The 17,063-nt window shown below is 36.7% G+C and overlaps 1 protein-coding gene across 4 annotated transcripts; it reads right to left on the bottom strand.

The window, feature by feature from the left end:
* Nucleotides 1-620: 620 nt before the first annotated feature.
* On the bottom strand, nt 621-15,702 carry gw (trinucleotide repeat containing adaptor protein gawky). 4 transcript variants are annotated; one of them, XM_036821847.3, is made up of 10 exons: nt 15,622-15,702; nt 12,853-13,457; nt 9,548-11,028; nt 8,020-8,397; nt 7,108-7,404; nt 5,517-5,695; nt 4,493-4,643; nt 4,238-4,434; nt 3,892-4,174; nt 621-2,261 (listed from the first exon to the last, which is right to left on the bottom strand). In XM_036821847.3, exons 2-10 carry the CDS (start codon nt 13,286-13,288, stop codon nt 1,485-1,487), a joined length of 4,179 nt encoding a protein of 1,392 aa, XP_036677742.1. In that variant the 5' UTR covers nt 13,289-13,457; nt 15,622-15,702; the 3' UTR covers nt 621-1,484. The 4 variants fall into 4 exon arrangements, with proteins under 4 accessions (XP_036677742.1, XP_065723420.1, XP_070853255.1 ...); XM_065867348.2 differs by lacking the exon at nt 15,622-15,702 and adding an exon at nt 15,431-15,591; XM_070997154.1 differs by lacking the exon at nt 15,622-15,702 and adding an exon at nt 14,538-14,939 and having other exon boundaries at nt 4,238-4,425.
* Between the last annotated feature and the right edge of the window lie 1,361 nt (nt 15,703-17,063).

Genomic DNA, 17,063 nt, shown 5'->3' with positions numbered 1-17,063 from the left:
TAGGGTAACGTAAACGGTAAAGCAATTCCTTCAACAGATGCAATCCACCTTTTGACAACGGATCCGCTCTTGCACGTGCCTTTTTCCATGTTTTTTGCGATGAAAAATGTTCATTCCATTGTTTTATTTTTTATCATCAGCCTCGAGCCCACTCAAAAAATGTTCGTTTTCGATCCGTCGAAGCTAAGAAATTACTGTTGTCATTTGTCATACATTGTTTTTTTCTACTTAAGTGGAAACCACATCGGCCAAAATATGTGAAAATCTACAGAACGAAATTTCGCGGGAATATGTTCCTTTGTCCACCTTTTAATCGACTGTTCACTAAGCTAATCAAAACAAAATGAAATATTTTACGCTTGATTGAATGTTCGGACTGTCGCATTTCCAACGATTTGTAAAATCTATATATTTCTTTCACTAGCGACACTACCAAAAGTGCCTCCCACTTATCCAATCAATTTAGAGCATGGGTCCGCATGCAATACAGTAAACGAGACAATACTTCTTAAACATATTTAAGTTTTCATAAAATTAAATGACTTATACTAAACAGACATATATTAATAGAATTAGTTCCCACGCTTAACAAAAATGTCTCAATACTCAAAGGCAATAAATAACTTCATTGATATTTTTATTGTGATTTTATAATGTATAACCGAATTTTTTCGGTGGGAATGCTTTAATGAAAGCAAAACCGTAATTAGATTATAACTTCCTATAATGAATATAACACAGGTATTTTTCCTTACTGGAAACACAAAAACACTCATGAATAGTAGGCATTTGATCGATATGCACAAGCAGCAAAATAGGACGTAGCCCTAACATATATCTATGTACACAAAAGATATACATATATATGTATCTAGTATATGTTGTCTCTATGTCAAACTTGGACATCAAAGGCTTGAAATTAGATAATTACACTAGACTTTGTCCCTTAATGCTACCGACACACGATTTCAGTCGTTACTGAAAATTTAAATTTTCCATAAATATATGCATAGATGTTGCAATACATAATATTTATTACAGTATATTTTACCATGCACACATATACACCGTTGAAATTTTTCCCCGTTTCCCAAGATAAGCTATGGGCGCCAGAGTCAAAACACTTTTACTTAAATAGGAAGGTATGCTTTTTTTGTTGTAGCAAACCATCAAGTATAGCATTTTTTGACATCATATATATGTATATCTATATGTCGGATGTTTGTTTTTGTTTTATATTGATTAAATTTAAACTTACATATACAAGTTTAGATCTATGAACGATGAAGAAAAATAAATCTACGGGCATACAAAATTCTAAGTCCATTCGTCTATCAGTCGATCCACTTTTATATTCCTCACAACATGGTCTTGCTTTCCATACATACTTAGTATCGAATCATTTGAAGCTTTTGGGTGTGTGTCTTGAGTCACAGAATGCGATAGTCAATGGCCAATGACCAATGGAACTGGTCATTGATCTTTTAATCATCAACAATGGAATAAACGAGAGATATATAATCAAAGTCAGCTTCTCTGCCTGATGGCCTGCTTTGACCCTGAAGAGCTTGGTTTTGGCTAGTTTGACGCCATGTTGAGTTGGTGCTATTAGTTAGGCTTGAAGCGCTAGACTGACCACCAGTTATAGTTACATTGCTTGCATTAGTCTTTGAGCCAGCATTGTTTGCCGGTCCACCATTAATGGTATTACCACTCGCTGTTCCACTTACTGCAGAACCCGTACCAGAGCTAGCAGCACCACCGGATGAATTTGAAACGGACCCTCCACTAGAATTAAGTAGATTCGAATTTGCCACACTGGTGTTTGGGTTGCTGCCGCCGGTGCAACTGCTGTTTCCACTGTTGTTGCCATTATTGCCGGTGCCGCCACCACTGCCGCTGCTGCTTCCGTTACCGTTGCCGTTGCTACTGTTTCCGGATAGACTAGCTCCCGAGCTACTGGCCCCACTATTGGATGGAGTGCCGACTCCTCCGCCGTTACCAGCACTAGTTCCAGTAGAGCTTGCAGATGAAGTTGTTTGTGGTAAGTGCTGCATTATGTTCTGCACCTCGTTCTCGCTTGGAGATTCAGCAAATATTGTGGTGTTGGCGAGAACACAGTTGTTTAACGCCATTTGCGCTTTGTTCGCCTCCTCTCGAGTTGTATATTTACATAAGGCAATTCCTTGGTTCAAATATAGGTGAAAGCTAACAAGAGGGCCATGCTGCATACATAATGTGCGTAAGGTAGAACCATCAATCTAAAAATGTTGAAAATATAAAAAGATATATTTTTAATTTTATAGGTAATATTTGAAAGAAAATGATCTATGACATTGCAAGGCATTGCCACTCAGTATATAACAGGAACCTAAGTTACACATTATTTTTGAGTTTTATTTTTAGAGACTGTTTTTGCTCTAACATAATTATGCCACAAATAAAACAAGTCAAAACCGACTTCTCTTCAAAAAATGATCCGATTACAAAGCTTAATGGTTTAAATGAAAGTAATTAAATTTCGGATACCCCCAGCCTGACCCTTATCTAAATTATGTGTGTTTATTAATCTCTTAAAATTGTGTTTTTTTAAGGCCGTCATTTTTGACCAGAAAGGGTGCAAAGATGTATAAAAATAATACATCTTATACAATTATTTTTGCATTTTATTTCAGCTAAAATTTTTAAGTATACTCAATCCGCAATCATACCGATCGGACCGTTAAAATAAATTTAGTTGCCAAATTGAGTAACGAAAAGAGATCCATTGCTCCCCGTAGTGGACAAGAACTGATCTTGTAAGTGAGCATCTAAACAGAGACCAGAACAGACCAAGGCAACATCTGAACAAACCGAGTTACCTAGAGACCTGCAAAAATGCAGCCATTACTCACTCGACAGTACTGTTCAGTTGTGCACAGCACTCAAATATACCGCACTTAAACATACTGCAACATTCTGTGTTTTCCGTAACTCAAATATTAGTGTACAACACTTTAGTGCTCTAGCTGAAAGCGAGTGAAAGCGAAAGTTTTACTCTTCATAAATGATTATATGAGATGTCTCGTTTTACACCAAATTAAATTATGGGTGAATAATATCGTTCTGTCACAACTGTGCAAATGAATTTCTTGAGATGTTACTATAACTTTGACATGTCAGCTTCTAAAGAAAACGAGGAAGGCGCAATAAATTAAAAAGAAATGGTAGGATTTTGTTGAAACTAATGATTATTTTGCCAATTGAAAGTTAAATTATTGTTTGATCTGTTATAGAATTAAATAACTGTGTTTGCCACCAGGGAATTCCTGTTTATCAAAATAATGTTCTTGCATTCTAATATTGGCGTTTTACTTAAAATTTGTATCTATTTATAATTACATTTAATAAATAATAATTAATAAATACTCTAGCTATCAAATGTTTTCAGTAAAAACTCAATAAAAACTCCGATTTTTTAGTATTCGACAATAAAACTTCGGCAAATTCATTTGCAGAATTTTTGAGGTAAACTCCTACATTTCAGATAAATGTAAATTATTAAACATTTAACAAACCTAACAAACCTAAAGCCTGAGTAGCTATGGCTGCCTATTTATGTTGTTTTAGTCTTGTAACCTAAAGGAAACCGAAAGCATATAATTAAAATATGTACAAATTGATGAACGAAATATAGGCAAATAGCTGAAAAACATCAAATTCGTACCTATTCCATCGTATGGACCCTGTAAGGTAGCCTGTTCGCCCAAAATTTTTATGCTGACCACAGCATAAATATAATACTACGATAATACGAATGTCCATACAATTGTGGACCCCTCATGTAAAATATTTATATATAAAAACCACGTATTTTTTTATGTAAAAATGTATCTGAGTATTTAAACATACCTGAGCTGTTAGATTTTTAAGAAGCAACCAACTAGAGCCCCAAGAAGTATTACCACCAGTCCAAGTTGAATTTGTCGTTTGAACACCACCACTTCTAGCCTGTAGCCAACCATTAGCACCGCCGGTAATATTAGATGGTGTTGACGTACTACTATTTCCACCGTTACCAGATTTATTTGAATTGGCAGTCAATCCAGGCGGGGGACCTCGAGATGACGATTTATTTAGGGGGCTTGTCCAAAGCTCAGAAGTGGCGGCACATTGCTGACTGTTGTCAGACCAACTAGACCGTTTATAAAAATAATAATTTTAGTATTTTGTTACACTACTAACACTTTTAAACTACCTTGGGAAATTTTGGTTGGGATTAAAACTCCATGTAGACGACGATAAACTTAGTGGCGGCAAATCAGTCGGTGAGTTTTTGCCAGTATTGGCAAATATGTCAGCATCTTTTGGCGTCGAATTAATGGATAGTGGAGATCTAGCAACGCTTCCAGGAGTAATACTGGGATCGTCTTCTATGCTTTTGATCTGAGAACCCTTAAGAACAAATTTCTGCTTGGATATGTTTCGGTTTTGTGGAATTGAAAAGTTTTACCTTCCATGGCTTGCCTGGCTCGAACTCTTGGACCAAGTCCGTGTAAGCAGTTGCTGCTGAAGTTGGCTGTGCAACTGACCAGTCTTTATTCTCGTTATCAGATGAGGGATCTGGCCAACCATCCCCAATGTTGCGTCCTGTTGACCATGTACTATAAAATTCGATGACAAAATGTTACAATGAATACAGTAATTATTATTTTAAAATATATACGTATATATTAAAATTGTTAAAACGAAACTCCATTTAAAGGTAAATCCAAAAACAAGATTTTTGTCTGGTCTTTAAAGACCCACACGATCGATTGCTGTTTCGGGCTTATAAGCATAAGTCCATTACTCGTCACCTGTGACGATCTTACAAACGCCTTTTGAGAAAAGGCCAAATGGTTTTAATATGGCTAAAAGTGACCTTGGCCAGAAACTTATATAGCAGCCCTCGTATATAGCAGCGGTCGGCACACAATACGATGTAATTTTGTTTCTTATTTGTGCGAGTAATTTGCTCGAGGCAACACATCGATGTGTGCGTGCCAGCCGATGAGGTACGCTGTACCAGACAGCAGAGGCTTTGCTCCCTTAATGAACGGCTGCCGACCGCTGTATTACACCTCTAGATTTATAACCCGAAACCGGAAACTTTTATAGTTACAGTGACAGTTGTAAGAAAATCGTGAAAATACCATATTCTTGAAGGTTAAAATCTTACTGAACTCTTCTAGACGAGAGATAGAATTTAGCTGCAATATTACATTGAACTTTTTTTAGCAATTGAATCCATTTTAAACAAAATGATTACACGAAATGATTATACGTTTAAAACAAAGTGAGCAAAAACACTAATAATATGGCTATCAGAGTTATATGCAATACCTATTAATGAAATTCTGTTTTCTAGAAATTGTTTATTTTTTGTTACAATAGGGAGCTATTTTCTTAAGCGAACATTTCTAAATTTAGTCCTAGCTTTTTTGGCAATTCTTCATTCTTCTTGTTTTTATTATTTATTTTTTATTTTTACATACCTATCGTTCTGTAGGCCCAAAGAGCTTATGTTGCTTGAGTTGCTCGTTAAATTTTGTTTAGTTGCACCCGGAGCACGGGAAAATTCCGTGCTGTCAGAGTTGATGTCCTTGTCTAATACTGGAAGCTTCCACTGATTTAATCGGGATTGTTGATTGGACGCTCCTTGATATCCACTTGGCTGAAAACATTTCGTTGATTTGTTAAAACTGCGTTATACAACATGCATTTTCATTGTTTTTTACTCTTTACTCGTAGAGTAGCTTAGCGCTTAAATTAGTCTAGAACACGTGTAGAGTTGAAATTGATGCACAATAGAAGCACACCCCACTTCCACTCTAAGCTATTTCTGTCGGACTTTTCGGATTCCCAAAAAATTTAATTTTTCAGAAAACAAGAAAAAAAAATGTATAGACGAATGCCTCGACTACCAGATACTCGTTAGTATGTTTTAAAATTCAATTAAAGTAATACTCCAAAGCCACCCACGCCAGCGCCAAACAGTGGATGGCAGCGTTTAACTTAGTTAGTCATGACTTTTAAAGTAACAATGCGGTTGGTACGACTCTCAGCATTCAGATAGATATTGATCAATAAAAGCAATTTCAATTTACTCGGACATTTCATTTTTTAAAATCTGGGCGCTTTTGTTAAGGTCAATCGATAGGTATTGATGAAACCAATACATTTCAGTTAAAAACGCCACAGATGTGGGCGTTCATGCCCAACACGCGAGAACCACGTTTTTTTTCAACTGGTAGCGACGATTTCTAAAAAACGACTTGACCGATCGCATTTATATTAATGAAATATGGTTCAGCAAACATGTGGCTACAGTATGAATTAAAACAATTTGAATAAGCCACGTAGTTTTTATAATTCAACGAAACTTTTTAACAAAAATATTTTTTTTTAAGTTTAAATCCGCGCTTTACAACAATTTTAGAATTGTTTTAATTTATACGAAAAATACGTTCATCTATATTAAATTGCTGTTTTTCTTTTTGAATCACTCATTTGGCCGGAGTCGTGGCTACCGTTCAAGAAAAGTTCAAATATTTTTTAAATTTACTTTATTAAATAAAAAATAGATTGTAAAAAATGCAAAAACTTATGTTATAATGGCTCTTCACCAAAAAATGTGAGTAAGAACGAAATACATACACTGGTCGTCTTAAGTATTTTGACAAAACAAAAATTCTTTTTGTAGTTACTATTTTTTTGTTTAGATAAACTTTTGAATCAAAAAATTTAAGTTTTCAAGACGTGGAAAAAAGTTTAAAAAGTAGATTTTTACACAAATTTGTCCTTTTCAATAAGTACTGAATAAGTTAAGAAATGTATTGTATCATTTAAACGGCATTTAAATTTCCTATCCATTGATGCCAAAGTTTACAAGAAGTAAGTTCAAATTATGAGTATAACTTTTGTTTCGTCAAAATACTTATGCCAACCAGTGTATGTGATAGGTGTCTGTCAGAGTTAGCTCTCACATTGACGCTCGAGAAACCCATGTCTCCCAGGGACGTTATCCGACGGGAATCTCCTAAAAATCTCTTAGTATTGAACAACTAAATTGTTATTTGGTCTTACCTTGTTTATATTGAGCTCAGAAAAATTGCTTGGCAAATTATTTATTGCATCGTGACCTCTTAAATAGTCGTTGCCTGAGTTATTTAAATGTACAGAGGGATGTTGCTGTTGCTGGGGCTGTTGCTGTTGTTGCGAAGTCGGTTGCATATTCTGCTGTTTCACATAGACAGCCTGTTGTGCATTTATTTGGTTCTGTAAATTCTGAATTTGCTGCTTGTATTTAGATATAGCCACATTCACTGCCATTGGATTTGCGTTTCCTCCGCGAGCAAGGGATTGCTGAGCTGCTTGGAGGTGCTGAAAGAAAATATTTTAATTCAGAAAAGAAAATTAAGAACATTCAAATAATATGTTAAGTGGTTATATGATATGCGTACCTACACTTAAAGCGATCGATAAAGGGTTATCCGATATTAAACAAAAAAGGTAGCTAACTTCGACAATCCAAAGTTTATATACCCTTGCAGATTATACCATATCATGCAATTAAAATCATACCGTTGTATATTTAAAAACAATTCTGCAAGGGTCTATCTATTTCGGCATTAATTCTTGTTTATAAGAAAACGCAAAGCAAAAACGAAATCTTAAAAAATTGTATAACCCACAGAATTTTAATTTTACTGCGGTAATGCCTATGAGAGCTATAGGATAAAGTTTCCCTTTCCTGCAATAAATATAAGACTTTTTGGATCGTGCAATTAACTGCGAAACTTATTCGCGAAGAGACAAAAGGGCGAACGGACAGACGGTCATGGCTAGACCGTTTCGGCGTTGATGCTGATCAAGAATTTATAACGTTTATAGGGTCACTAAAGACATTGTAATACTTTTTGCAAAAGTTTAAAAATGTATGTTTTGATAAACTGCATTAGATAAACCACATGTAACATCTGTTAAGTATAAAGTTACCTTAATATTGCTAAGGAGTTGATTTAATAGATTAAGGGTAGTTTGTGTAAGCGGTTGAGTCAATATCTGACTAGATATGAAACCACTATGAATGGCCAACTGAATCTGCTGGCCAAGCATGCGAATTTGTTGACCCGATGGTTGATTGTTTGTATTTGCTGCTATATTTGCGGAAGCTGCTGCTGCCACTGCTGCGTTGGACGTGTTCTGACCAAATCCGACGGATACGGCAGGAGTGTTGCCAACGTTTTGCGGTCCTACAGTAACGCTGTGTTGGCCTTGATTCAAATACTTTTGCACTTGCAAAGCTGTCATGCTTGCATTATTGTTTCCTCCTCCAGTAACGGCAGTACCACCCATGTTATTCATAAGGTTATTCTGCAAAAGAAAATATTTTTAAATAAACATATATGAATTTTTACCAACCATGCCACATTTGCCAGCCAGAGAATTATTAAACAAAACAAAAAAGAACGCTACAGTCGACGGCCTCGACTATTAGATAAAGGGAGTGCAAGGGAGATGGAGATATGTATGCAGCCCATCGACTGTTTTTAACTTGCTTTATAGAATGCTCCGACTTAGGGGAATATACTTGTAAACGATTGAAATGAAGGTATTTTTCGTGATTTTTTTAAAGGAAATAATTAAGCAATCATCGTAGCACTGCGGAAATGTTTAAATGTAGTTCAAAGGTTAAAATAGAATGTAATTTATTACTAATGAGAATCAGCTTTAACTCACTTCGATATGTTGCCTAAATTTTTGTGAATCAGGTTCATAAAAAAGAAAAAAAAACACAAAAATTAAGTGAAGAAAAAGCAGTTTAACGTTTTCAATGCGTATGTGAGCCAGTTTTAGTTCCTCGCCTTCATGCTCGATTTGAGGTACTTATCGTTCGAATTCAAACTTAAAATTTTCAAAACGTATAGTCCATATGATATACTATTTTGTAAAGCAAAAAAATTGTTTGGTCAAATAATTTCGATTTACATGTATATCTCCCCATAAACCATTTTTGGCACGGAGTATTGATAGTCAGAACCAATTCCCTTTTAAAATTTTAAAAATATTTCAAAATTGTAACGCAGAGCTAGCTTATTTATGCAGGGTGCCACGCCCACAAACCTCCCAAAACTGTGATACCTAAAGGGCAAATGCTAGAATACAAATTAAATCAATACTTATCGATAGAGCAAAAAAAAATTGACACGCCCACCATAACGCTTACAAAACCGCCTATAACACTAAAATTTGTCTGTTGCCGATATTTAAAAGATATTGTCAAGATGTAAAAGGGTTTTTGTTTCAGTTATCAATTCCTATCTACAATTTGTTAAAATCTAATTATTCGCCGCTAAGCGGCACCACGCAATCTCGGAAAAAGTCGCTTTACTCCTTGCGTATCTCCATCTCCCTTGCGCTCCTTTAAGCTGGGTAACGGGTGTCTGAGTCGAGGCACTCGACTCAAGCAATCTTCATTGTTTTCGCAAACCAAACACAATGTAGTAGTTGTAAGAAAACTTACGTGAGGAAAAGATATTGAAGGTTGTCCACTGCTAACTGGGTAACGACCAGCAAATCCACCGCTGCTTGTTGAACTCGTGTGGTCGGAATATGAGCCAAGGGATGACTCGTCATGCCGGCGCCAACCATCCATGGCCAAAGATGAGTTGGTACGCAGCATATCGGCTGCTTCTTCGATGTTCATATTGCTAGTCACTAATGCGCGCTCCACATCTTCCTTTTTAAATCCGTTCTCAACAAGAATCCGATATTGTTTGCTCTGCTTTATCATCTCTGCGTTGATAACGCTTACCATTCCCACATTAAGTCCCGCTAGTTTTTGCTGTTGCTGAGATTTTCCAATTAGCCCTCCATGTGAGTTCCATTCAGATCCTAGGTCAACGCCATCCACCACGCCTACACCTGCCCCAGTGCTCCAACCAGACGATGTGCTAGTGGCCGGCAGTTTGCTTTGCTTGTTGCCCCATCCAACTCCAACTGGTGCTGCGTCGCTCCAAGAGTTTTGAGCCAGTGTTGCGTTCGACTTATCATCCACCCAATTATTGCTGGATACACCTCCACCACTGGGGGCACCCACACTGACGTTGTGAGTGTCATCTCCCCAAGTGTTGACAGCAGCTACGTTGTTCCTGCCGCTAACATTGTTCGAGTGCACCCACATGGCTCCTCCGTCTGGCTTGTGTTGCACGCCTCCCACAGATGGTAGGCGAGCCTGGGGTCCAACTACACTATTCATAGGATTGTTGGGATTGGCTCCAACTGGAACATTGCTATTGCCAACTCCTGCGATACCGATGCCACCCGACTGGTTTTGACCACGCATCAGATGACCACCACGGCCAATTGAATCAGTCATGTCTTTCCAGTGACCGCTTGCACCGGGAACACGAGTTTGCTGACCCCACAGGGATGTGCCATCGTCGTAATTAGGAATACTGCGTCGCTGGGGCGGTGGCGATGGTTCCTCCCATCCACTAATCTGCTTCGATATGTCTTTGGGACCACTTACACCAACGCCTACCGCTTGGGATGGCCCCCACTGTGTTGGGATACTGCTTGATACAGGACCAGGACCAGGACCGCCCGGTCCGATACCCGGGCCTGATGTCCCTCCAACATTCGTACTAGCAGTTGCCACACTTTGGCCAACCATTTTATTCATATTTTGTATTTGGTTGTGCGACATTTGCGGATGATGCCCCCACATTTCCGATGTTCCATTAAGACGACCGGATATTCCACGGGGATCTCCTCGAATGGGATCACGTGGATCGATCATTCGGATGTCGCGGGGGTCGCTCGAAGTTCCACCAGAACCGTTACCGCCGCGATGATCAACGTTTCGAATGTCCATCGATCCGCCTCCAGCCAAAGGTCGAATTTCGCGAGGATCTCCCCAACCATTGCCAGTATTGCTTGAGTTTCCGCTGCCACCTGCGACGACTCCAGTCGATCCAGATAAATTGCTTGATCCGTTACCTCCTAGAATACAACAAAATCTCATCGAATGTACCCGAATTAAAAAGTTAACAAGAGAAAACTTCATAGTCGATGTCCTCGACTATTAAATACCCGTTACTCAGCCTAAGGAATTGCAAGAGGGAGTGAGATATGCTTAAAACAATTCAGCTTTTTTCACTAACACACCACTCTTCTTCTATAGCGCCAACTAGACTATAGCGCCCCTAGCGGCTTGGTGACGTATTAGTGATAACAGCTGATTTGCTGCAAGTGGTGTGCAATCTCGATTGAATTGCAAAATATTGATTACTATTTGGTAATAACTTTTTAATGAGTGGTCCGATTTCAATCATTTTTGGCATGTATATGGGTATTGATAGTAAGAACAAAATCCCATTTTTTTTCTTCAAAAATGTAGGCGCTAGACTGGTTATAGCGTTATGGGCGTTAGAGTGGGCGTGGCACCCTGCTGAAACAAACTTGCGCTTCGCAGGAAGCTCAAGAATTTGCAAGCAAAGTCCCAACTTTCTGCCTATTTTAATTTCCGAGATCTCAGCGTTCATACGGACAGACGGACATGGCTAGTTCGACTCTGCTAGTGATCCTGATCCAGAATATATATACTTTATGGGGTCGAAAACGTTTCCTTGTCCTGTTACATTTTACCTTTCACTCTACGAGTAACGGGTACAATAAGACTTAACTTTAACTTATAATAACTTAACTGAAAATAAAAAGGAGAATTAAACTTGTAGATGTCCCGAGTGGTTTGATTCACAGGAACTTACCAAGATAAGTAAGTAATTGTTTCGAGCACTTAACACTTTATGAGCCACAATTCAATTATGTAGCTTACATGTGTTTTTTTTGGCTGCGCCAACAAAAATAGCACCAATGTGTTGGCAATTTTTCTTTGTGCTACGGAATGGTAATTTTTTGCAATATTTTTATTCTGTTTGAAAGGGTAAGTAGGGTTACATATCTATTAACTAAACTAAAATTGGTGTCGCCCTCAATGCGGATGGTTTTTAAAATTTCGATGCATTTGTCAAAAAAGTAAAATAGTGTTCCCAATGGGTCATGATAATGGGTAATGATAAAAAAAAACGACATTCACAAGCTAATTTATAAAAGCAATGCAGAAGATAAGTTAAGTTGAATCGTAGAATTCTTTAAAATAATTATTAGTATTTACCTAAAACAAGAACACAAAAGAATAGCACCCATCAGCATTACGCCCACAACCACTTTTATTTTAGTTAAAGGATATGTAACCCTACTTACCCTTACAAACAGAATACAAATATTGCAAAAAATGACCATTTTGTAGCACAAAGAAGAATTGCCTACACATTGGTGTACATACACTGGTGCTCATATACTTAAGCCACAAGACTTTAACCAAAAATTTAAACGAAAATTAAGAAAAGTTTATATTTTACAGCTCCAATTTTTTGTGTCACATTAGTTCTATATATCAGTGTTCTAATAGAAGAATAACCAAGTTATAAAAATAGATATTCAACGAAAAACTTAAAAAATCTGAGACCATCTTCAAAATGTCCTGCTCACATACTTAAGCCACCTGGAACATATTGGTTGAAAAAGTTAAAATTTTCCCAACATTCCTTATACTTTTAATAAATTTACTTCAATATTGAGTGGGATTACCTTTCTGCTTAAGAAGAGCGGAGCTGTTGATGGGTGATTTTCTTTCAAAAAAGTTATTAAGAAAACAGTTTATGGTAATGGCAGTGGCTTAAGTCTATGAGCACCACTGTACATAATTAAAATAATAGTCTAATAATATCACGATGTATTTGTTACCTAAAGCCTTACACTTACCAGTTGATCCAAGTCCGACGCCCACCACACCTTGTCCCCACTGAGGTCCTCCAGATGAGACTACACCACCTGGGCCAACATTAACTCCGCCTTGGTTCACTCCCACTGCCGATCCAGATCCGGCGTTGCTAACCGATCCTCCTGTCCACACACTACTGCTGTCGGCCCCATCGTCGTCCTCTCCCCACGTTCCGCCTAGATTAGAGGATGGTGTGTGACCCCACGACGGCTTTGGAACTTGCTGAGCGGTCGGCTGACCACCGTTTCTTAAATTGGATTCCCAAAGATCAGTTCCATTGTTAATGCTTGGCTTCCACATTGGTGGTCCGGCCGCATCTTTATTGGTTGGTTCTGGCGAACTGGGGACTTCCCAATTGGTATCCTGGTTGACATGCTGACAGCCCCAGCCATCTTGGGAAAAAAGCGCCTCGCGCATAGTGCTCAAATGTTCTAACTGATCGTCAGCTTCAAAAGTGGCATTCCCAACTATTCCAGCATCAACTTGGTTTTCAACGTCATTATCGTAAGCATTTATCGCAATTTTTATTAACTTTTTAATTTCCTACAAAAAAATAAGAAATATTTTTCCTTGCGCCTTCCGAGTTCTGTATAAATATTAAAAGACAAACATTTATTATTTGTAGTGCGCAGTATATATTTGAATTGTTTCAAGGATTCATAAATAAAACGTATCCTAAAATTCTCCTGATTTGTTTTCATTACTAGTCAGATACGGGGTGACACTTAAATGTCTTTGGGCGAAAATCTTAAGTACATCAATTCAAATTATGCCCGAACTCTTTTCCAATGGATTTCTGCCAATCTCGATAATGTTGACTTCATGGGGTGATCATTACATTCGTCATCACTCAAACCGAATTCAGTTGGAAGAGATTTTGATGAATTCGGTAGGCATATTTACCCAACGAACTAAAATGTATTTATTACATTTCAATTCAAATTGATGTACGTTAGAGTTTTCGCAAACTGTAGTGTGCAATATACACACTTATAAAAGCCAGATATAACAATCGCTATACTTCCAGGGCTGCTGCACAACAGGCGGTTTTCGCCATCAAATAGATATTAATAAATGTGTGTATTGACTCTAATGCATACATGTATGAATGTACATCTTAACGTGTAGGAAATAGTTTATACATAAATAATTTTAAAAAAATATTGCAATATTTAATTTGCAGTTTATGTGGTGATATTTAAATCAATTCATGTACATAAATACACCGCTATTATGGTACATACGAATACATACATGAATGTAGAGAACTTATTTGACAACTCTGGTCATCATTGACGCAATCACCCTATTTTAAGTCTACCTTTCCCATTTTCGCACTCGCTAGTAAGCACAAATAAGCTTTGCATTTTGCATTTATTTTGCCCAATATAAGAAAATAATTAATATTGATCATATCAATCACATGTATTTACAGCTCGTGTATATATTTATATATATATATGCATATTTAAATATTCAATTCGAAATAAACACATATGTATGTACGTTGTACACATGTATATATATGTATTCATTTTCTGTACACGGCTATATACAGAAGTCATTTTCTATTAACTAGTATATTCGCGTATCCGTTTGCCTATATGTAAACCATACAAGCGAAAACTAGAAAATATTACAAAATGGAGAGCCAGCAAGAACCTACCAATAGAAGAGGAAAATTATTTAGCACTGCCCGCGTTTATATTAAGTTTAAACACTCGCATTTACGCTAATAGCGCAGAATATTCGCAAGAATTTTTGCTTATACCGAACGAGAAGTTGATTTTCTCTATATAAGTACACATATACGTATGTATGTTTGAGTGTGTATGCATGCCAAGCCACTTTGACGATTTCACAAAGTGTGTATGTGTAGTAAAACATACACACACATTCGACACTCAATTACTGTTTTTCACATTTCACAAAGTAGCTTTAAACTTATTTGCAGATATTTAAAATTATCTCGAGAGTGGACAACAATTTTGAACAAAGAATAATTATATTTCGATGTAATTGAATTTTAATTTCGGTGCACGTTCAACAACGGGGACGGTACTAGTTACTAGTGTATTAAATAAACGCATACACCTATGGCTGATGTCAATATTGCCACCTAGTTGAAAAGCAAACATTGGATAGTAACTAGGGGTGTAAGGTGGCAATCGTAAAAACGTACATATATGTACAATAATGTGGAAGCATGTAGCCTTAGTCAATTTTCTTACAGCTGGCCAGGAAAACGCTTAAATTTGTGCCACAACTCAAGTAACTGACAGATGCTTCTACGTCATTATATAAAATTTTTAAAGCGTGGCAACTCTTTACATGGAACATATGTATGTACACATGTATAACAAACACTTTCCAATGCATGATACACAAACGAACAGAATTATTTCTGCACTGATACACACATACGTACACTCTCGTATAACATACATACGCGAGACAATTCGCTTGTATTTTTACCACCATATACATAGGTTATGCATATTTAGGTTATGTCTGCAAGTTTGGTTTTGGTCACAAATAGTCCTTAGCATATGTACATGCCTTTTTTGTTTTATATTTCCTCTGTGCTGCAAGAGTAACCAACACAACAAGACTGTTATAATTATATCAGTACTGAAATTTCCAAAGCTTTTCTTTCAATGACAGCGCTTGTTTTTGGAAGAACACGCACACAAAAACATTTACTAATAGTGCTAATTCATTTTAACACACGCGCTTGAATTAATATGTACCTATACCACGCTCTCGCTCGCTCTTCGTCTGGAACAACTCAAGCGATAAACGGTTTCATCGTAGATTACCGATGTTTTCGTATGGTAATCGATATTAATCCACTTTACCTAAAAATATCGACAACTTCGATTTTAAAGGTATAGGATTTTTTCGTTACAGTGCAGACTGCATAATATTACTTTTAATAACATACTTATTACACTTTAGCAGAGGTATAGATATATTTAGTAGCAAGTTTATTTTAGTTTGATTTACTAAAGCATTTGGACAACTTTTAATGGTACTTTAAAAATTCTGGAGTAGTTTTAGTTTTTTAAGTTCTGGCAAATCGTAATTATAAAAAATGTGTTATTGACTGCGATTTTAAATTTTAAACATAGCTGGCCCTTAACTGTCATGAGATTAATTTTAAAAATCACAACTTAAAAAACGCAAGAAACATTTTTATTTCGTAAGTTTTATAATACAAATGACGCGCCTGAGTTTTATTAATCGCCAAGTAACAGATTATAAAAAGGGGATATATACACTTGTACCTGCTTATAATGGGATTTTAGTGTCCGAGGATATAGCGTTTATATTTCTGTTTGTCCAAGAAACTTCGTACAATTATCATGTCGCTGAACAAAAGATTTTTAATTTTTTTAAATTTGGATTTGTATTGTTTTTTGCACTTATACAGCCATGATCATATAAATAGCACAAAAAGTACTCTTCCTCTATGTGTAAGTCAACATGTTATTTAATGGACAAATTTGTTTGCAACTGTGTGTGTAACATTTTATAGCAGTTGGTGACATGGTTCTGGAGAAAATCCATTTTTTAGGCCCAAATTTGTAAAATAGCCCACATATGCACATAAATAGCACATTGGATTTAAATTAGGAAATGTTGCTTCGAACGTTTTTTTTAAATATGTGCTTTGATTTTGAATAGAATCGGCACCACCGAACAAAATTTCAATACTTTTTTCACATACAAAAATTTAACAAATCGCGGTTCAAGTTTACATAACTCCTTAGTTTTTATACCTGTTAAAATAAAAGGGTATACTAGTGTCGTAGGAAAGTATGTAACAGGTAGAAGGAAGCGTTTGCGACCCCATAAAGTATGTAAATATCTTCTTGATCTGGATTACAAGCCAAGTCGATCTAGCCATGTCCGCCTGACTGCCCGTCCGTAACTGTAAGAGCTAGAAATTTGGGATTTTGCATGTAGATTCTTGAGCTTCTTGAGCAGCGCAAGTTGGTGCCACACGCATTCTAATATTAATATTTTTGAAAAATTTAAGTGAGATCTTGTTTTGGTTATGACAATCTACATACCAAAAATTGTTCATATCGGACCATTTATTAAAAAGTCTACTTGTTTATCTCTATCTCCCTCGCACTCCCCTTAGCTGAGTAACGGGTATCTGATAGTCGATGCTATCGACTATAGC

The sequence above is a fragment of the Drosophila suzukii genome, chromosome 4 (genome assembly GCF_043229965.1).
Source record: "Drosophila suzukii chromosome 4, CBGP_Dsuzu_IsoJpt1.0, whole genome shotgun sequence".
Taxonomy (NCBI): domain Eukaryota; kingdom Metazoa; phylum Arthropoda; class Insecta; order Diptera; family Drosophilidae; genus Drosophila; species Drosophila suzukii.
Note: the sequence above shows the minus strand (reverse complement) of the source record. Positions and strands in the feature narration are given on the sequence as shown.

Excerpts from the sequence above, each read along its gene's own strand:
- gw (XM_036821847.3), bottom strand. The coding sequence starts at position 13,288 with ATGCGCGAGGCGCTTTTTTCCCAAGATGGCTGGGGCTGTCAGCATGTC. Across the intron at positions 5,696-7,107 it reads CTGAGCTCAATATAAACAAG|CCAAGTGGATATCAAGGAGC; the intron begins GTAAGACCAAAT and ends AAATGTTTTCAG. Across the intron at positions 4,435-4,492 it reads AGCCAGGCAAGCCATGGAAG|GGTTCTCAGATCAAAAGCAT; the intron begins GTAAAACTTTTC and ends TTTGTTCTTAAG.